At 36.5% G+C, this 22087-nt stretch overlaps 1 protein-coding gene across 2 annotated transcripts in view; it reads left to right on the forward strand.

The window, feature by feature from the left end:
- The window catches only part of ESYT2 (extended synaptotagmin 2), an 86183-nt gene that overhangs the window by 52961 nt on the left and 11135 nt on the right, over positions 1-22087 (forward strand). Inside the window, exons 7-16 of one of the 2 annotated variants that reach the window (XM_054817061.1) lie at positions 2581-2636; positions 7381-7501; positions 8115-8291; positions 8694-8776; positions 10109-10157; positions 10817-10906; positions 11436-11531; positions 18819-18881; positions 20842-20916; positions 21847-21933. In XM_054817061.1, coding sequence (XP_054673036.1) covers positions 2581-2636; positions 7381-7501; positions 8115-8291; positions 8694-8776; positions 10109-10157; positions 10817-10906; positions 11436-11531; positions 18819-18881; positions 20842-20916; positions 21847-21933 — 897 coding nt within the window. The remainder of the gene's footprint in view (positions 1-2580; positions 2637-7380; positions 7502-8114; positions 8292-8693; positions 8777-10108; positions 10158-10816; positions 10907-11435; positions 11532-18818; positions 18882-20841; positions 20917-21846; positions 21934-22087) is intronic. The other variant, XM_054817063.1, reaches the window with a different exon arrangement.

Raw genomic sequence — 22087 nt, forward strand, 5'->3', positions numbered from 1 at the left:
GAAGTATGTAGGTTTATTCACCCTTCTGAATGGCATAGCTAGGAAGACGCTAATTTTATTCCCTGGATGGAACCAAATGTTTATTTTCTGTTGTAATATGTTCACAGACTCAGAATAGTTGAGGTTGGCAGGGACTTCTGGAAGTCATCTAGTCCAATCCCCTTGCTCAAGCAGGGTGACCTAGTGCTGGTTGCCCAGGACCGTGCCTAAATGGCTTTTGAACATCTCCAAAGGTGGAAACTCCACAACCTCTCTGGGCACCCTGTGCCATTGCTCAGGCACCCTCACTGTAGGAAAGTGTTTCCTGATGTCCAGAGGGCACCTCTCATGTTTCAGTTTGTGCTCGCTGCCTCTGGTCCTGTCACTGGGCACCACTGAGAAGAGCCTGGCTCTGTCGTCTTTGCGCCCTCCCTTCAGGTATTTATAGACATTAATAAGATCCCCGTGACCCTCTTCTTCTCTGGGCTAAACAGCCCCAGCTCTCAGCTTTGCTTATGGGGGAGATGCTCCAGTTCCTTAATCATCCTCATGGCCCTTCATTGGACTCTGTGCACAGACATGCTGGAGAGAGGAGCCCAGTACTGCAGGTGTGGCCTCACCAGTGCTGAGTAGAGGGGAAGGATCATCTCCCTCAGCCTGCTGGCAATGGTTTTCCTAATGCAGCCCAGGATAGCGTTAGCTGCCTGCGTGGTAAGGGCATGTTGCTGGCTCGCATAGATTCTTGCAGTACGTCCCATGATATGTCTTGCCTTTTTGTTTTGAAATATTCAGCTGTTAAATCTTACTACCTTTCCTGTTGAAAGGACAATGATTTTTTTCTGCTTAATTGTTTGTTACAGGTAGGCTAGGTGCTTCATAGATAACATTGTTGAAATATTTTGCCACCATTACAAAAGTGTATTAAGTAACAGTGCTCCTTACATAAGTGAATGTATTACGTGTGTGTAATGGTTTAGCCCCAGCTGGCAGCGAAGCGCCCCGTAGCCACTTACTCACTCCCCCTTGCAGTGGGATGAGGAGAATTGGAAGAAAAAGTTAAAACTGGTGGGTTGGGATAAGGACAGTTTACTGGGACAGCAAAGGAAGAGGAAAATAACAACAACAAACTAATAAAAGAATATACAAAGCGGGTAATACACAATGCAGTTTGCTCACCCCCGGTAGCCCGATGCCCAGCCTCTCCCCGAGCAGTGATCCCTCCTCCGCGGCCAGCTCCCCCCCTTATATACTGAGCATGACGTCATATGGTATGGAATATCCCTTTGGCTAGTTTGGTCAGCTATCCTGGCCGTGTCCTCTCCCTGCTGTTTGTGAAAATTAACTATCCCAACTGAAAACCTGGACAATGTGTTATCTTTAGTCAAAGTATTCACAAAGGAAATCATTAATTGAACTATTAATAGATCCTTTATTATAAAATGGTATGTGCTGGGGTTTTTTTTAATAGAAAATGAATGTAGGGGGACTGTTCTTGCCTGTTTGTGGAAAGATGCAATATACATTCTTTTAGAGATTTGTTGGTTTGTTTCAGCATTTAACTGAACCACCACAATTAGTTTCTTAACTGAGGAATCTCAAAATCCTTCTAACTTTTTTCATACAGTTATTCTTAGATTGGGTTAGTTGGATTTGGAAGCATGGTGGTGCTTTAGATTCGTTTGTTGCTTATATTCAATTAACTTCTGTGCAGTTATTAGACAGTTTTCAGTGAGAAGGGAGATAACAAAATTAACAGAACCAAGTTTCCTTATCTAAAATTAGAAGATTATAGAATTGAAAAGGACATTAGAAATTAGTCATTAGTGCCAGCAGCCCTGAAACAGAATTATACCTTTATAACCTTCATAGCATTTGTATGTCTAATATTCTGTAAAGATTTTTAGTGAAGGAAGTATGTATCATCTAGCAATGAGTGATCCCTATTAATTATTTCTGAGGATTTTTCTCACTTTGATACTTAATCCTGTTGATACCTTTCTTTGTTACTGCATCAATGGTAGAATGAATTTGTATCTTTGTCACTGAAAAGAGCCACCTCTGAGTTTGCAAGGTGTTGTCATGTCCTCCTTCCACCTTCTTAATCCCAATCCTTCATTCTTTCCATTGGTCATGTCTTCTCGATCTCTTATTTTCCTGATCTCAGATGGGATCTTCATCAGCTTATTATACTTGGCAAATTCATGTTGGTGATTGTTCATCTGTAACAGGTCTATGGTGAATATGAAAATATTTCTTCAGCAAATAAGACCACATTTCTTTATTTGATATTGGTTGTATGTAGTAGATAATATGTGCATGTGTATATTGGGGTGTGCATGTGTATACTAATATGTATCTGTGGAAAGGGGAGTTGTTTTTATTACTCTGTTTTAAAAACCATGGCTAAAAGTTATTTAGAATGGAAGAGGTTTTGGTTTTCTGTTTAAGATGATCCTGGAAACTGGTTATTAACCCTCCACTGATCAGAATCTATAGTGATCAGCTTTATTTCTTCAGTGTTGTGAATTCTAAATTGCTTTTCTGGTTTTCTTCTTTTTCTTTATTTTTTTTTCCCCTCCCTCTTTTCTCTGTAATTCACAGCTCTTGGAAATTAACTGGACTGGACTGACCAATCTTCTGGATGTTCCAGGACTGAAGTGAGTATACATAAAGCAGTGTTTGATATTCCTCCACCCCAGTAAACCCCAGAAAATCTGAAGACCATCAGCTAAATAATTTTAGGTAAAATGACTCTGAGTAGTTATCTCTAAATGTAGAATTACATGAAGTTGCTCAATATGCAGGAGATAGTGATTTCACTACATGTTAAAGTACATCAAAAGTATATCTAGTAGGTCTTGTTAAAAACATTTTGAAAAGATAATTTTTAATCTGCCTTTTTTAGTGTTCTCAGTCTTTCCAGATTTCCAGATTCTTGTGACTTTGCTATCTGTCATCTCCTAGGAAAGCAGAAAGACAAAAAGCCTTATTTTTCATGCCAGTGGGTTTACAACATTTTGGCTCATGGCTTTGTATGCTGATATATCTCTAGTTGCTTGTATAAAGGTAGTTAGAAATACCTTAAGATAGTAATCAAATTAAAAAAACTTCCTAATCTCTCCAAGTACTAAAGCTTTCAGTTTATTATGTGAAGATCAAATGGAGTAGCAAAAATGTTGACCATATATAGCTAGAAAAAAAAAATGCTTGGTTTTAGAGCTTTTCAAAATAGTACAAGATAAAACCCCAAAGAAAAAAGCAGAAGTAGAGGTGAAAACCAAGCTGCTTTGAATCATTGAAATCCTGATAAGCTCAAATCCATGTATATATTCATAATTATCAAGTTGTAATAGTTACCCAGGAGCTTTTGAATATTGAGACAATGGCTAAGGGGATAATGGCGGATCTGATACGCGCTTGGATTTTGTGACTAGTCCTTTTATTGAATCACAGACTCTCAAGAGCTGGCTGACTCCAGAATTATTTTTTCTTGTTTAAAAACAAGAGTTTGAATTTAGATTAAATTAATCCTTTAGTGCTCAATTGCATGACTGAACCAGTTTTTGCTTTACTTAGACGTATGAAGCCATTGCATGGAATCCCAGCTGAACAGTTTGAAATTAGAACTTGCACTAAGTAGGTTAATGGCTGCAAGAATTGCTTATGTTTCAAGCCCAGTTAAGACTGCCTCCGAAGAAAGAGGTCTTCTTGATGAGTAAGAAAATGGCTTCCAAAATACAGCTCCTGAGTAATAATTTGCTATTTTGACATAACACCAATAAATTTACTTTAGTACTTAAGCTTACTAGGCCCCTGAGATTCATATCCTGCTTGCTGCATATTTGCCTGACTGCAAATGCAAAACCTCAGATGCAAACAGTCTCGCTAAGTATTTCAAGTTTATGGTTTCCAGAGCAACCAGGCTTGGCCACATATGCATATAATGGTGCCATCTAGTTGGGGTATAGTTTCTATAGTAACTGTAACTGGGGTGACTCATGCTCTGCCTTACCAAGAGATTTCTCCAGTCCTGTATTTGTTTTTCTTTTCTGTATAGATAGTTTGTATATTTTGTTAGGACAGCTTGACATACTGTCGTTGTTAGAAACAATGATGAAAAAGAGATTGCTGCCACCACAGGTACCTTTTTCATCCTGTGGCTGTTGGCTGCACGCTAAACTACTTATTTGTACTCTGTTTGTAAATGTCTTCTGCTAAATGAATTTCTGCATTTGCTGCTGGAGAATTCCCTGTCAGCTGTTAACATCTTCCATTGCTCTTCATATATGATTCCACAAGGAGAAGGACACAAAAGTAATTCAGATTCCACCATTAGTATAGCTTACAGAGGAGTGGAATTCAAATCTCTATATGAGGAGGAGCCAGGCTGTGAGAATACTCCTGCTGTCAGGAGGGGATGTGGATGATGGGAAGATGAATTGTATTATGGTTGCTTGAGATACAGTAAAAATGCCCTCTGGAGTCAGAGATGTGCTGTCCCTGCAGTATGAATAAAGACAGTGAAGGAAAAATACATAGCTGCTTATCCTGTCACTAAAAATTCAGTAGAGCTAAATAGAGAGCAATGCAACAGAGTAGGTAACTGCCAATTATTTTTCTGCAACGAAATTGAGCTTTTGAAGACATTTACTATAATAAGCTATCTGAAGCATTTCACACTTCTCCCATTTTTGGGAACTGAAAAAATAATTGTACTTAGAATCAGTGACTTAGAGTTTTATGATCTTAAGCTTTTTATTGATGATGCATCAACAGAAGGATTTAAATTGATACATCTTTCTCTGTTGCTTGATCAGTGATTTGTCTCTGTTTTCCCTAGATTGGACCTCTGAGTTTAAGTAATAAAATGATAGAGATCATAATTTTTGTATTAATGAAGAATACTTTCCAGCTGGGAGCATCCCAGTTGGTTAATATTTGGTTAGATAAGTTTTAAACAGCTCAAAAGTGTCATGTTGTTTTAGAATTCATTTAATTTATTACTTAGTTACGATCTTCGGTGTTCTTTTTCAGCTCCCTATTTTTAAAGACAGAATATCTGCTCCCTCCTGAGTCCAGTTTGTTTGTGTAAAATTCTGTGACTTTCCATCAATGCTGGCTAATTTTTCCTATTCATTTGTCAGATGTTTTATTGAAATTCAAGCATTTGTGTTGGGATAAAATTGTGAGACTGACCTTTGGAACCTCAGGGTTAGGGTTCGGTCCTAGCATAAAGGACTGCAAATCCTCCCAGTGACTGGGCTGTCTTGTGCTTCAGGCTGTTTCTTTCTCTTATTTAAGGAGATTGCCTGTAGCTCCATGTGAATGTTAGTCAAGCTCTGAACCTTTTGCTAGTCTAGGATAGATTCATTTATGCCTATTGCTTATTTCATAATGTATGTGCTAAATACATAGAGAATATAAATACCAGAGAAGAGGACAATAACTTTTTTTTGAAGACAGCTCTGGTACCATTGCCTCCCTGGCACTGTTCGTTTGCTTTCTGTGCCCTAGGTCAGATAGTTTTCTCCATTAATTGTCTGCTCTTAAGGCACGTGCTTTTACTCAGCAGAAGGGCAGAGCTTTCTCTTCTTGCCGGGTAGGGACACTAACAAAAGCAGGTACAAAACAAATTTATCTGATCTCTGATGGAGATTTGTCATCAGACTTGTATTTTGAAAAGTGTGACTGTTGGTTTGTGTAGTTACCGTCACCTCAGCTTTTTTATTCTTTTCTTTTTAATGTTAAGACTGTTTGAGATGTTTATCTTAAATTTTTAAGTCAGCTCTTAACAAAATAATGGGTTTACTTTTCTTGGCTCATTTTAGAGAAAGCTTAGCACACAGAAGTTGAAAACCTGATGTTTAGCAAAATGGAACTGAAAAAGTTTGAAAAGCAACATGTGTTACAATGATGACTAAAGGAAGCTGCTTTTTTTTTCAAATAACATGATTATCTTCTTGTAGTAGTTGTCTCAAGAATTACTGAAAGGATAAATTTATAGGGTTCAGTGTTCTTGTAGAACAAAAACCTTTGTAAATATGCTTGGATAAGCTCTGCAAGAAAGGAAGGGGAATGAAGACTCCTCTTTAGATGTGAATTAACTCACAGAAGTGGAGAGGAAACTTTTCCTCTGAGCAAATTCTTAACATTGTCCACTACTGCTTCTTTCAGAGAATACACTGAGGTCTGCACAGACCTGTCCATTGATCTCGATGCAGCCTTGAGTTTCTTCTGCTCCTATTGTACTGGATGCCACTAAAAAGTCAGCCGTGTTCTATCATGTCTCATAGTTCATCTGGATTTACAGTGGAAGTGGGCAGCCAAGGGGATGCAGGCTGTACAGGTTGCAAATCTCTGGCATGAAAGATCAGCGTGAATTTGAAACAGGCCAGATGGTATTTAATGAGTTAATTCTGTTACGCATCTCTACCATAATTTGTTTATTGCACGCCACGAAATTTTCTTCCCAAATGAAAATGTAATACATATTAGATTTCGCTTCAGCTTTTGTGTTCGTATGCTAGCTGCTGAGTCAGAGCTACTCCCAACTGCAGATTCAGTCTTAGAAAAACTTCAGAATATCTCTAGTATTTTTATAATTTTCTCTCTGAGCCTTTGTATGTACCCCTAAACTCTTCCTGGATACTTGTTTTCCATAGTGAATTGTACTACTCCAATTCTGCCTTTTTGCCAACGCAGGCAGTGCAGGTAACCAGCGGCGTTGGTCTGAAAATGTACTGATTTGTTGTCAGTTCGGGCCCCAACTGGGGGAAATCTTCTTCTATTTTGTGCTTGTGGGGTGTGGGGTTTTTAGTGATTCATTGCCAATGTGATTGTACTGCCACTCCCCTTTTGCCAGAACAAAACCTGTTTTGCTGCCCTAGGCTGTGTTTTACTCGGCCAGGAGCACGTTTTCTTTGTGTTTCTGTTTTAAATGCGGGTCCTCCCAGCTCCAGAGGACAGCTTGTTTCATAACAATACAGGAATGGTTAGCCAAACTTTCAGGGACAGTTAAATCATTATTGAAATACAAAAGTAGATTAACAGTTAACATCTGCTTGGTTATATGCAATGCAGGCAAGAAAACTTATGCAATAGCCTTTTACCCTGGGTGGCTTCAAAAGGCGGGGGTGAGGGGGAACTTGTGGCAGGGAAATGAGAAATTTATATTCATCTCTGTGGTTTCTGCTATTCGGTGTCAGTTGGTTCCACCTGGTGGTCATTTTGGCAAGAATCCTTTATTTAAAAAAAACGTGTTTAAAAACCCAGATGTCTTCTACCCCTGCAAAAAGGCAAATGTTTTCTCCATTTAGGTTGTTGAGCAGCAAAAGGAGTATATTAGTGTGACATAACATGTTTAATTCTCATGAAGTAATCGAGGATTATTTTCTCCAACAGTGGCTTATCAGATACGATAATACTGGATATAATATCCAACTACCTGGTCCTTCCAAATAGGATTACAGTCCCCCTTGTCAGTGAAGTGCAGATTGCTCAGTTGCGGTTTCCTATACCAAAGGTAAGCATGTTTCTGTTAATACTAATAATTTGGCATTTAGGTTTTTTCTGTAGTAGTAACTGTTAAAGATACGCACATCTCTGTAAATGTCTAAATATAGTTATTGCAGTAGTACAAGTTATCGTGAACCCAGTCACTTGAAATATTTTATTTAGTTTATAAATAATTTCTGTGGAATTAATGTTTCATAATAATACCAAGAAGGATTTTTTTGTTTTGCTAGAATCTTAAACATATGACTTGTTAAAATATATTTCAACTGTATAGACTAAAAATTAAGTAGCACATGTTTTATATTATCACTGCAAATTATTGCTATATTATATTGCTCTTCATTTGAAAGTTGTTACTACTTATCGGTACTCACTTCCAGTAGCATGGCATTTTTAACTGGCGTGTTTCTGATTGTTGAGGACAGTTTTTCTTTTCAGGAATCTCTTGAGTTCTAGGTCTGCTGTGTATGTGGATCATCATTGATATCCCTCCATTTACAGGGTGTCCAGAGTTTCATGTTAAGGAAGTCACAATGGAAATTATAAAACATGTATTGCATAAATTGTGATGGCATGGAAGCTTTCAGATTATTACATAAACTCATCTTTTCCTTTTTTAGGGTGTTCTAAGGATACACTTTATTGAAGCTCAGGACCTGGAGGGGAAAGATACTTACCTAAAAGGGATTGTCAAAGGAAAGTCAGATCCTTATGGAATCATCCGTGTGGGCAACCAGATTTTCCAAAGCAAGGTCATCAAAGAAAATCTCAATCCAAAGTGGAATGAAGTTTATGAGGTATAAGCAATAAAAATACCTTGTTGTACATTCTGTAAAGTTGTCTTCTAAAATGTCTTTTGTTAAAAAAGATACTTTGAGGACTTCCTTTAGGACCTTCTTGATGTCTCTCTCTAAAAGCCCAAAGTTCTGTAGCAGAACAGACATTCTCCATTGATGTATATACTTTTTTATCTAGACTAAGCATCAGTAATTCTGAAAAGAAGTCTAGTATCTTAAAGCCAACATTATAGCTATTGTACTTGCTCTACTCGTTAAATTGCATCTTTTTTTAAAGCATTTGCTTATTGCTATGTTTCAATACAGAAAGGCACTGCTGTTCCATGTTTTACTACTACGATGCCATTTAACACAAAGCTAGTTAGTTTTACCATTGACAGTGCCATCTTACTGTACTTCCAGGCCTTAGTATATGAACATCCAGGACAGGAGCTAGAGATTGAGCTCTTTGATGAAGATCCAGATAAAGATGACTTCCTGGGAAGGTAAATGTTATGGAGAATATGTTTGTAGGTATTGAAAAGAAATGAAATATTTTGATGTGACTTCTTTTTTCCTTTTTGCATTTTATTGCAGTTGTAGTTCTGCTGTATTACTATATTTATAAATTAATTCTCTTTTCAAAATGGTGGTAGTAAGTAGTTCTGTAATATATTTCATATATGTAAATGTATGTATATAAAAATGCGCTTGTATGTGTATATACACATCTATATGCTTATATAGATTTTTTTTTTTTAAATAAGGTAAGTATTGTAGGTACCCAGGAAAAAAAAAGGGTAATTTTTTTTTTTTTTTTTTAAGGAATTGTACCCTACATGCTTTAATGTTTGTAAGCTAGTGCTAAGTCTTAATTATTTCTTCAGGCAAAGTTAATATAGCTTTATAACTGTGTATCTTCTTCATCTTCATAGTTTTTAAATGGCTAGCTCACAGTTTATTTTTCTCTAAGAGCTGATCCTAACTATTTGATTAAAGAAGAAAATTTGGTGTAATGCTTTTGCAAACATTACTTGCTCTTAGATTCCATAGGCCTACCTTTAGTGTTTACCCATAAACATTTCAGGGTTTTAGTCAGGTTCTTTCTCCAGTAATTTGTCACCTTTATTTCTTGCAGAGTTTTGGAGCTTCCCATTGTTGCTTTCCATACAGAGTAGAACTCCCTTATCTTTCCAGCTCCTTCTCTCTTAACAGGAGCAACAGTACCTACTTCTCTTCTCATTAAAATAAAGAAGTAGGTAGTACAAAGGCTTCTTTTCTTTGCACTTCCCTAATCTTACACTGAAGTGGTGGGGGGGGAAAGTGGCATAATATGTACATCAGGACTAATAAAATATAAAGCCACGACAAATGTTCATGCACTGGCATGCCGTTGTCTGCCCTGTTTAATTTTTAGCAGATTCCCTGGTACATTTTTAGCTTGTGTGAACTAGTGGTCTCCCAGACAATGCCAAAGCATGAATTCGGTCATAGCGTATGTCCAGGGGCTATTTCCAGTGGGCAGTTTGGATGTGGTCACTGGTTTGAGAGTTCGGTCGTATGTATGTGAGCCATATTGTGCCAGTTGCCCTCGTAGCTACAAAATGGGCTCTACTATAGGCATATTTTCTGTTATCCTGCATTCATCTTCATTCAGCCATTTCATTCCCTACTTCTTCCTCTCTTAGGGTCTAAAAGAACAGTATTCTGCTCTTTTGATCTCAGTGGAAGCCTGGATACTCAGCAAGCACAGGCTTGGGGTTTGAGTTCTGTGTTAGCTTTTTTACTTCTTGGCTAAAATACTGATTGGGTTTGTTTTTTCTCTTCTTTTTTTCTAGTTTGATGATAGATTTAATTGAAGTTGAAAAGGAGCGTCTTCTAGATGAGGTAAGTGTTCAGTAAGTTTTGAGTTAAAAAAACCCATACGTTGTATATGTAGTAGTTCTTGTATTATTATTTTTTCCCGGGGATAGTTCCTGCATGTGCATGAATAACCATAATGCTAGAACTAGATTCCCTGATGATCAGTACAGTGGTTTAAGGGACATCTGAATTGGTGAAATCCGAAGAATAATACCATTCTTCTTCTGTTTTGGGGTTTTAAGATTACTAGTATGTACATGCAAAAAACAGTAACGTGTATTTGGTGAGAGCTTTTTCTTGCAAGAGAATAGTTACTTGCCACGTTTAACTACTATTAGACTTAGCAGACTAGTTTTTGTTCTATACGTAAGAGAGCTTTTTATAGTGCTGTTGAGTTTGTACGTCCAGAACATCTTTACAGAACTTAAAGAATTCTCTTAATATTTTAAAAAAATGCTTTATAACATAGAGCTTTGTGTGGCTGGTTTTGATATTCTGTGTTGTAATATCTAGTGTGAAATAGGACATTTTAAACAGTGAATCAGATCTTTTCAGGTTGTGCAGACTTCAGTTCCATGAGATTTCTAGTAGAGCTTCCATTTCCTAAATGTCCTGAAAAGCCAGCTGCAATCATGTATTTGTTTGATGTCAGATTATTTCACGTTGTTTTGCTTAACTTTCAGTGGTTTACTTTGGATGAGGTATCCAAAGGAAAATTGCATTTAAAACTGGAATGGCTCACGTTGATGCCAACTGCTGAAAATCTAGACAAGGTATTAAAGGAACACGTTACTTTTATCCTAATCTTCATTGTTGTGGGGTGGTGTTTTGTTTTGATAAATTTGTAAGTAAGTGATTTAATTCTCTAGCTGTTGTGAATTTGGGTGAACCTGAACTGTTCCAAGCTATCTGTATTTAGAACTCTCAAACCAGTCATAACTGTCAATGTAGTCTTGTGGCATGGGATTTTAAAATGCTTCCGTTGTCCTCTTCTTTTCTCTTAATGTTATGGTTTGAGAATATCACCTAACATTTAATTAGCTTGGGAGATAAAGCTGGATATCATATTATAAACTGTCCAGTCTAAAAACAAAAAAAAAAAAGGAAATGGGGTGAAAATTTCCATAAAAATGGGTTTGATATATCTGTATGAGTCTTGAAAACTTACTACTTGTGCTTCATAGTATGCATTTGTGAATGTTTGCATTTTGGAGATGTTTTTAAAATATTTTTCAGGAACAGGACAGTAATAATAATATTATTTGATTTTTCAGAAAGGCTTACAGTATGTTTTTGGTTTAGGTGCTAACAAGCATTAGAGCTGATAAAGACCAAGCCAATGATGGGCTTTCTTCTGCATTGCTTATTCTCTATTTGGACTCAGCAAGAAACCTGCCCGTAAGTTATATTCTGGTGGATGCCCTTTTTCATGGGTGTCTCTTGCCTACTTTCAGCATGTCTTGCTTGGTAGTATGGCACACTGCTTTACTAACACACATTATGCCATGTTTTCTATACTTTCATTTCAAAACGTGTAATGTAAGGTCCACACTTCTAGTAGTATAGTATTATAGACGTATATGTAATAAAACATTACTCTTTAACCAGTGTGATTTTTCTTTAAAGACTGCTCCTTTCCTGGACTTGAAAGGCTGCATGTTTTTATTACACAGTGTTTTCCATAAATAGTATGGGATTAGCATGAGGAATGTTAAGGAACTAACTGGGGAAAGGCCCACTTCCTTGAGTTCAGGTAAACTTACTTGCTTTGGCTTAGGGTATCTGTGGTAGATTTGAAGGTACTAAAGTCCTCATTGTGAAGTGAATACTGTGCAGTTGATGTTACAGTGGCAGAATGCCTCTATGAGTTTTCTGTCAGGTTGTCATTTGGAGTATTGTTTATTTTCTGGTGCAAAACATAAAACCAAAAAAACTAATGGTTCTATCATTATATGGATTATACTATAGGACTGTGAAATAGCTTGTTTATGACAAGCACAGACTGTTTTGTAGTTTATTTCAGGTTGTTAAGTACTGTTCTTGGTTGTAAATGATAGCAGTAATAACGTAAACCCTACCATAAATAGGTATGTGAAGCATAACTCTGAGTTTTGCTGTTTTTCAGCATTGCTATTAGATGAGAAATTCTGGAAGTGATGACTGAAATACTAATCGGAGGATAAAGGTTTTTTTGTATGCATTTTGCAAATTTGTCCACTCATCTTAAATTTAAGTTAAAATGCTGCATCGGAGTGGTAACAAATAAAAGCTTAGTAGCCTAAACAATTTACATCACTGACTAGTGATTTCATGTCTGTTCCAGGGTGTACAGAGCAGTGTTTGGAAGTAGTATTTATGGGTTATTTTAAAAGCTAAAAAGATGCAGCTCATTTGGAATAGAGCCCTGCATTATCTTTTAAACCTCACTGTATTGAATTCAGGGGAATTCTGTAACTTAGCAGAAAAAGAGTAGAATTACTCTAGTACAGAGAAAGCAGAAGCAGAATAGAATGACGGTGTGCTTAACATCAGTTTCAGAATACTGCATTGCACAGAAAAAGTCCGTCTGCCATCTGTTTTGTGCGCTAGATTAAATTGAACCCATTTCTGTATTTTCTTGTTCAGCTACTGGATTTTACTCAAACTGTTACAAGTTTAATGTATTTGTTAAAATACACTAAAGCCTCTTACTTAAAATCAATAAAATTCTCTCATCCACAGTTTCCATTTTTTTTTTCCATACAGCTCTGCTTCCCTATATTAGATTAGCTTCTCCAGCAAATACTCAGAGGCTTTGTCATAAGTTTAGTTTTTTCCCTTCCTGTTTTAAACAAACATTCTGTGATATTTTCTCTCTCCATCAGAAAGGTTAGGCTGCAAGTCTTGAGTTCTACCTACTTTTGGGGACAGTATTTTAATTTCAGAATAGGATCCCAAATTTCTTATTGCTGTGTCTGATGGTCTGTCTACGGTACAAGATTGTCTGGGTGGGTTGAGAATAAGGATGGTCATAGTGTGGGACCAGTTTAACCTTCTTGGGTTTTTTGTTGGTTTTTTTGTTGTTGTTGTTGTACTCTACCAGTCCAGAAAAGTAGTTGCTACAAATGACTCAGTATTTAACTTCCAGTAATTTTCTTTCCAGAAATGTGTTATAAAGAATATGATAGAAAGTAACATTGAACACTTGAAAATTCCATTTACACATTTATAACAACAAAATAACATAATGCTGTATTAAATTCAAGTTGTCCAAAACCAGATACAAAAAGGCTTCACAGTTAGGTGGGGGAAAAAAATATCGTGAGAAGACTTCTTGATGTGGGAGAACTGAAAAGATTCTTATAGATTCTATAAAGGCAATGCTTAGACAATGTCATGGAGCTACTAGACAAACTGCAGTGAATTTTAGCAAATACAGCTTTTTATGACCATCTGATTTTAATATGGAACAACATTTACAAGACTAAACACGAAAGTCTGCTGGCTTCTCGTATGGTGTTCGTATTCACTGATAGTGGTCATGTAGTGTAATAGCAAAATAAATCGCTCTTTTGGAGTGCTTGTATTTATGGGGAACAAAAAGTTCAAAGAGAATGAGCTGTTAGAATTACACTGACCCTTATTAATAGTTTGGAAAACTTTGTCCACAACTTTAATGTTACAACTGAAATATTTTCTATATGAATAAGTACTTTTTATTACCTTCAAAATGGATTTCTTAAGTTAATGCTTATCACTGGTACATTTTAGATCTTGTCATCAGTCTTGTTTTCTTTGAGTTATAGAGGATAATTCCCCGCACAGGCATTTCTTTTGCACAGATGCATTGTAGTTGTGGGTTTCTGAGACACTGGGATGATTTATCTGAAACATGTTTCATGTGAAATAGAAATGGTGTAGAAGGCTGGTCTCTAAATTTCCTTAGATGGATCTGCCATAAGACTCTGAACCACCAAGAGGAAACTTGGAAAGTGGGTTAATATATTTGAATAATTAATTAAAAATAAAAATAAAAAAACTTTTCACCTTTCTGCACTGCAGAAAGTCATTTAAGAGATGAAGCTCTTTGTAATGACAAATATTGATTTACTTTTTGTTATCTGTTTTCTCTGGAATCCTTTGACTGTTTTCCTTAACTTTTTTGTGTAGTAAAGCTGCTTATGCATTCATTCTGCCACAATCCCATCACTCTGCTTTCTCCTTCCATTTCCATCTTCCTAAGAGTATCTACGAGGGAAACTTTGGGTGTGGATACTTAAAAGAGAGGAGAGCATCGGGACTAGTCTTTTGTGAAAACACTACCTCACTCTATAGAGCACTATTTGTGAGTTCTCTGGTATTATTTGTATTGTACTTTTTATCTGCCAGAGTGTGGATTAGTGCTACTAAAGCCACTCACTCTAGTGGAATGAGAGCATGCAATTTGTTTTGCTGCATGGTTTCAACAAGTGTGCATTGTTTTTGTGCTATTTTATTGCATTTTAAAGGCTACTTAAATTTCATTGATCAGCATATCATTGGGTAAGTAATGAACTTTTTATGATAAAAACCCAAGATAAGTTTGTTGTAAAAGCTCTTACATTTACCTTAAATTGCTGATTCATTGAGAAATAAAATGCATACTATGCTAGCACGCTGTGTGCTGGTGAATTGTTGCCTTTTATTGCAAAGAAACTAAATTAATAAATATTACAACCAACATCCCTGTAGTTTCTTTAAAAGGTGATGCACTCAATGTTTGTAAGAACTTGCAACCTCTCCACACTGGTTCAAGTATTGCTTTAAAAATGGGTGTGGTTCTTTGTGCTCCCCTAACTATCAATTCCCTTGTAAATTCTATTTCACTCCATGATGCTCCTTGTTTTGCAAATTCCCAAGCGGCTTTTCTTTTTTTCAAATTAGACTGTAGTTAGGAAAATCCAGGGTAGGGAGAACCACCAGTTAATATTTTTTGTTTGAATTTAATGTTACAAGATTATTGCAAACTAAAGAGCCTCTGGATATCTTACACGTAAATCTGTAAATACAACCTTAGTACCTTCAAAAAGAATGAGCATCTGTTCAGAATAAGAACTCTTTTGCCAGAGGGAGGTGGGTATGCCATTGTGGATGGTGTCGATAAATTTGTTGCTGGCTGGCTACTTTTGGCTTGTATCATAAACCTTGATTTAAAAACACCTTTTCCCCTACACTCCCCAAATCCCAACAAAACCCTCTTCTGTGGTCCTTTCAGTTAGTTTCTGTTTAGAAGTTCATTTTAAAGTCTCAAAAAAGTTACATCCATTACCAAATCTTGTTAAAATGTAATGAATAAGAAATGCAGTTCATAAGCTGTGGTTCAGTTATCTTGTTATTAAAACTGATACCAGCAACTGTTTCTTTTAGTTCTAAAAATAATAGTAATTTTAAAAAAATCAAAATGCTTGATAGAGTGTAGCCTTGATATTTTTGTTGTGCTTAGGGTCTTTGCATTAGGACATGTCATCTACAAATAACAGCATCTGTTTAGACATTAGACAAAGCTTTCCAACTCCCCAAAGTGACTTGAGAGTTAGGGTGGAACAGCAACCATTTTAAGATAACCAGGTCTGGATTTCCTGTAACAGCTCTTTTAACTGCCTGGTTCTGCAGTTGCAGGGGTGCTAGTCTTGCAGCCAGCAAGAGGATGAAATTTATGGCTGGAGGCCAGGAGAGAGGAGAGGACTGTAGTAGCCCAGAGATAACAGCTTCAGCAGTCATAAAACTGCATCTTGTTTTCAGGACATGTTTAAACGCAAGGTACTCTGCAAACATTTACACCTGCAAGTTCAGATATCTAATTGATGTGTAGAATGAGTTACTGGGGGGTGCGTGTGAGTGTTAAATAGGGGGGTCACTTTATATAGGGAGAGGAAAATCCAATGCCCTGAGCGCTGTCTGTTCCTTTCTAGACAGTTTTACTGACTGCTGCGAGCCTAGTTTCATGACACCTAATTCACACATTTACCTATCTAAATCTGATTTATAAGTTAAGTAGTATGATTAGTGTCAGTAGAATTTCTGAAGTGAGTAACGCTAATTTTATAAGTTATCATTAGTTCATAACAATTTTTCTTTTGGTGTCTGTAAAACATAAATTATCCATATTTTAAATCAGCTCTTACAGATCAGTGACTCTCTTCTGGTTATTAATTGAGGATGCACTCACAGATTTAGACTCTTCCAAAGCCCCATTTTAACCCCAAGCAAGACTTAATAAGTCAACAGAAGTAATGAGTCATAGTCCAAAGCATATTGAATTCGGATCTGGCTTAATAACAAAAAAGCTTGCTAGTTGCGGTGTAATTTATGGGTTTGTTATTAGGATTTACTGCAAATGTCACTGGCTGTTACAGAATACTAGCCTGACATCTGATGTATTCCACTGTATCAGTTACCAGTATAGTTCTTGGATACCCATCCCCTTTTCCTGTAACTGCAGAGACACTCGGAAGCATAGCAAGACCATTTTGTCACCCAAGGCAAGACCTTTTCTTGGCTTTTTATATTGAATACTCCCTTTTCTTCTCCTAGTCTCTTCCCGCCCAGCCTTTCAGCCTCCATCCTCATGGACCTGCAGTTCCTTCCCTTGAAACCTGAAGTCTGGCTTAAACATATTTGCCCCAGCTGATGTCCCTCTTGGCCTATCCTTGCTATGATTCCAGAGGAATTGAGACATGTTCAATATCCAGGAATCATTGGTTGCCTGCCTTTATAATTGATCACATAGGTTTGTTTTTAACTTTTAAAATTCTTTGAAATAATATAGGGGAAGAAAAGATGTGTACTGAATGTGCAGGTTCAAATGTGAAGGACAGATGGCCAGTAAGTTGAGGGGCAGTTTGGGGTCCAAAATGATGAATTGCAGATATGATCTGGAAATTTAAGGTACTTTTCCATAGAGGATGGTCATTGCACCCATATAAATATGGGGTGGAAGTAGTTGTCTGATGGGTAGCTCTGCAGAAACAGATCTGTAGTCGTGCTGTATCATGCTGTTACGAAAGAGAAGCACCATTCTGCATATAGAAAGAGGAGTGTAGCCTGTAAGATGTATGGACTAATCCTTCTGTTCTATTTAGCCATTGCTAAGGCCCTGATTTTGGCTGTAGCAATTTAAGATCTGGAGGACAGCAGTGATGATAATGAGAAAGCCAGTAAATGTGACTAGCCAGAGTAACTAGGATGAGTTTAGCCTTAGGAAGCAAAGATGGGGTTGAAAATGATGCAAGGCTGCTGCAAACAAATTGACTACTTCTTGTTTGTCAGAAAGTAAGAAACAGTGCTTAAAGTCCTGCAAGGAACATACCTGTTGGGCATGAAAAAACAATTTCTAATAAAAAGGATAGTTCAACATTAGGATTGATACGTCTAGGGATATTGTGCAGTCTCCATCTTTGGAGGTCTTTAAGTACAATAGTAAGTCTCTAACATATCAGATAAATAGCTGTGGAAGATTCCTTAATTTTATTTTAAGAAAAGTAATGGTTAAAAAAATCCCACAAACCCACCCAAACCTTACTTCTGGTTTTCAGCAGTGTCATCATATTGTGTGTTCGTTCTGAAACAGAAATCTTAAAGCTGAATGCCAGGAGTCTCCTCACATATATATTGGCCAACTTCAGGATAAGACATTCCAAAAGAAAATGTAAGAAAGTATTTCTGCATAAAGGTTAAATCTCTCTTCAAATTTTAGTCACTTGGATTTGAATTTCAGGAAAGCATTTCTTTTGGCAGAGTATTAATAATATCAATTCCTGTTCATAAACCTGCGTGTTTAAAAAGGCCATTACGCAATTTTTTTGTTGCCACACACTACAGCTTTTAAAGCAGAATTCTCCTTTGAAATAAAAATTTGTGCTTAAAGAAAAAGCCAGCCATAAGTATACTAACTTGAAGTCTGTTTTATTTCAAAACTGTATTTCTTGAAAATTTGCAAATTTTCTTCAACATTTCTGTACTTCACATGTGTCACTTCAAGCACAATACATTATTCTTAAAATAAAATTTAAAAATTTGCTTAATGGAAAGTAGTCAGAGGTTTTGTTCTGCTAAATCAGTTCAAATTCCTATTATTAGTGTATTTCCATGTCTTCATTCAACTAAGTAGTAGATGTTCATTCTAGTTAGCATGCAGTGTTTGTATCATTCATCTGCTGAAGATCATTTTATAATGATCTAAGCCCTATCAATACTTTTAGCATAGTAATTTCTCCCATAAAAGGACTCCTTCACATAATTACTTGACTTACCATCAGAGAAACTTCTATGTTGTGAAAATATACTTAGCCAAATTTAAAAAAGGTTCATTCAGAAGGCTGTCCGTAGGACATCAGGCATTCAATAAAACTTATTTTCTGAAGTTTCTTTATTATGGTAAAAAACACTGGTAAGGGAAATATAAGTGCACTGACAGTGAGTATACTAGTTTTAAAGCAGAATACAAACATTCAGAGAGGATGAGAAAAAAAAGGTTTTGTCATACTTTTTGTTGTTGTTGTCATGGTTCCTTCATTGTTTTGTTTGAAATATTCTTGGGGTTTTTTTACGTTGATTTTTTTCCTGCTTTGTCCTATGTCGTCATGTCATAATTAATTAACCTAGTGAAATTGCTTCATTGCATGACTTATTAACCCTTCCTATGTTCATTCTCTCCTGACTTAAAAGCATAATCCATTAGAATTTAACCCTGATGGCTTGAAGAAGGCTGCTGTTCAGAAAGCCCTAAAGGTAAAGCTGATATAGTTGTCCATTTAAGGTCACGAAAGTAATTGGAAATGCACAAATGCTTGCAACACTTCTCTTCCAACAGTGGATGGCATTTCTGTTGCCAGATATATATTTAGTGCAATTCCATTTTACTTAAGTTTGGTTTCAAGAAGCAGTCAAGGCATTGGTAAAATACTGTAGTCTGTGGTAATCTGAATTTTAGATCAATTGAGTGGATGTAGACTGCTTTAGAAGACTGGGAGGAAAAAATAGTCCTGAGAACTAATTAGAAGTAGCAACTAAAGAACAAAGCTGACATGAAAGCTAAACCATCTTTTACATACTGAGTGATACTTTATTGGTCAACTCTGAATGACTAACCAATAAAGTCAATCTCTGACATCTTTGAAATAATCTTGTTTCTGCTAGATGTTTTTAGAAGGCTTTACATCTTTTATATAAATGCTACATAAATTTAGCCCAGCTAAAGTAGACTTGAGGGGCAAACTTGGAAGGCGTAAGCCAAGTTCTCAGCTGGAAGAACTTGGACGAGAGGCAGTCTCTAATAGACTGTCAACAGCAAATCTGTCAGTGGCAGGTGTTAGAGGTGCATTACATGTGTGTGTACGTATTGCTGCCTATTTAGCAAGAATTAAAATTATTTATATTTACATATCAGCATAAGCAACAGAGTCTTTTTGTCAACTTCTGTAGTTTAATCATTTTATGCAGAAAAGGGAGTTTCGGGCACCTTTTTATGGACAAAGAAAAAAAATGAAACAAATTTCACCTACCATTTTTAAACACCATCAGTTGGAGTGTAATCTGACTTACTTTCTGTTCCTTAAACCTTTGTATTCTGTTGTCTTTGAGAGCTAAATATTTTCGATTAGAAATCATGAAAAAAAGAAATGCGGCGTTCATCCAAGAAAGGAGTGCTTTCTTAACAGCTTTTTTCCTAAAGGAAAGTATGGTTATAAGCAGTGTGTCACGTTAAAGTCAAGTAATATTAGTGGAAGTATGATGTCCAAAATGTAAGTTCAGACCCCAAAATACCTAAAATATGCACATTCTTAATTTAAAAATATAAAATATTTTAATCACTTGGTTCTAATTGTGACCTTACATGCATTAAGTAGATTTTAACTAACTTTCTGTTTACATACCCGATCTGTACAATTTCCTACATGGTAGAATTCCAATGTGTTATTAACCATGTATACGATATTTTCTAGGCCTTTTAAACTGCATTAACACCTGCTTGAGAGGATTAACTTTCATGTCTAACTTTTCTTTCTGACTTAAATTTTTGTTAGGTTAATTTAAAATTTGTGAAAGAAACAGGTAGTTGGGAATGTTCCTTTGTGTATGTAATTTGTTTCTAAACTGATGTTTATTTTCACAGTTTGACGTAATGCTATACACCTGGTGAGCAAGGCTCAGATATGGCAGATGGTTGATTCTCTAATAAAGAGTATTTGGTAAACTGTAGAAATATACATCAGGTACATTATAGCGCATATGCTTTCTCCCCAGCCTGGCAAGGGGGGAGTATCAATGCTCTGATATTATATCCAAATGAATACTACTGCACTGTAAATAAAGTGAGCTTACTGAGTTTGTGCTTTCTCCATATGTCCCATCTGCATGCAATATTCATTTTGCTTCATTACCTTTGGAGGTTGTAATGCTCATTAAAACAGAAGAATTTGCAGCTTAACAATTTAATTTGAAGAAAATGGAAAGGAGTCCGAAACTCCTGCTTATTTGCAGCATTTTGCTTCAGCATATTAGGGTGATGGGATGCCTTCATGTTAACGTGTTCACGAGTTACTAGCCAGTCTGCCATTCAAGCCTGTTGAATAAAATATTGAGAATAATAGCGTATAGTAGAATGCATATGATTTGTATTTTTAAGATTCAAAGATTCGAGAGGCTTTGCTTTAGTCTGAAGGCAAAGTTTTTGCTTTTTCTTTACCAGTCAGGAAAGAAAATAAACAGCAATCCCAACCCACTTGTTTTGCTGTCAGTTGGACACAAGGCACAGGAAAGTAAGGTAAGTTCCTCCTCTTTATACTTGGCTCTGTCTACAAACATTTGGTGGCTCTCTGTGCTTGGTGTTGGCTATTAAGGCATTGAGCAGATCCACTGCGCTAAAAGTTACCACCAGAACTGAAACTGCCAACAAGAAGCCAAGGATTGAATGGGTGCTTACTCAATTTAAACTGTCTGCGAGTAGAGACCAGGTTTTTAACTATTTGCAGATATCCTTCCATAGTAGGTTCTGATCTGCAACTGGGATTCCTACAGTAGTGATTATATAAATAACAGTGTGGGCAACCAGCAGACTTCAAAACACTGATCAAGATTTGAAAATTAACAGAACCACAGAGTTATAGAAATTCCCAGGTCAAATGGGACCACTGAGGATCATCTGCTTGAACCTTCTGTTTAAAGTAGGGCCTCAGATTAGCCAAAGTGCTGCTTAGCTCTCAGGAGCTCGAGGTTTAGCCAGGCTACTTTGTTGTTACATCTGCTGTTGTGTCCCCCCGCAATTAATAGGTTGCTGAAAGCAGTGAGATTTGGCAGCGAAATCTTCCACATGGGACTTTGAGATTAGAAGGAAAATTACTAGTTTCTGGGAGTTTCATTGAGTTAGTTCAGCCCTTATAGAGAAGTGCGAGAAGAGAGAGAATGTGCCAGTCTGAAGACCTTGCATTTGTTCATAAACTGGTATGAAGTAAAGGTTCTTCAGCAGGAGTTTTACTTTACATACAGTAGTGTTATAGCAAAACGTATTCTATTACATAGCCTGTGTATAATTTTATATGTCTTGAGTAGATCCCACTTGGCCTTTGTTTAACTATGTCAGGTTTCAGATATTAACTTTGCAAAGCCAAAATGAAAAATGTAGTCAACTCTTGACACAGACTTTACTAGACAGAAAACTTTTATAATTTGTATGCTTCCTGTTCTCTAACTTTAGATTCGATACAAGACCAATGAACCAGTATGGGAGGAAAACTTCACTTTCTTTGTACACAATCCCAAAAGACAAGATCTTGAAGTTGAGGTATGTTGTCTCACTCTCTTTAGATACCTTTGTTTTCTAAAACATTTCAGTAGTAACATTCAGACATTACAGGTGGTTATGAAACTGAGTATATTGTGAACACCATTAAGATTATACTTAAAGTCATTTTTAAGAGCAGACTATGAAATGTGTA

The sequence above is a fragment of the Grus americana genome, chromosome 2 (genome assembly GCF_028858705.1).
Source record: "Grus americana isolate bGruAme1 chromosome 2, bGruAme1.mat, whole genome shotgun sequence".
NCBI classification, from domain to species: Eukaryota; Metazoa; Chordata; class Aves; order Gruiformes; family Gruidae; genus Grus; species Grus americana.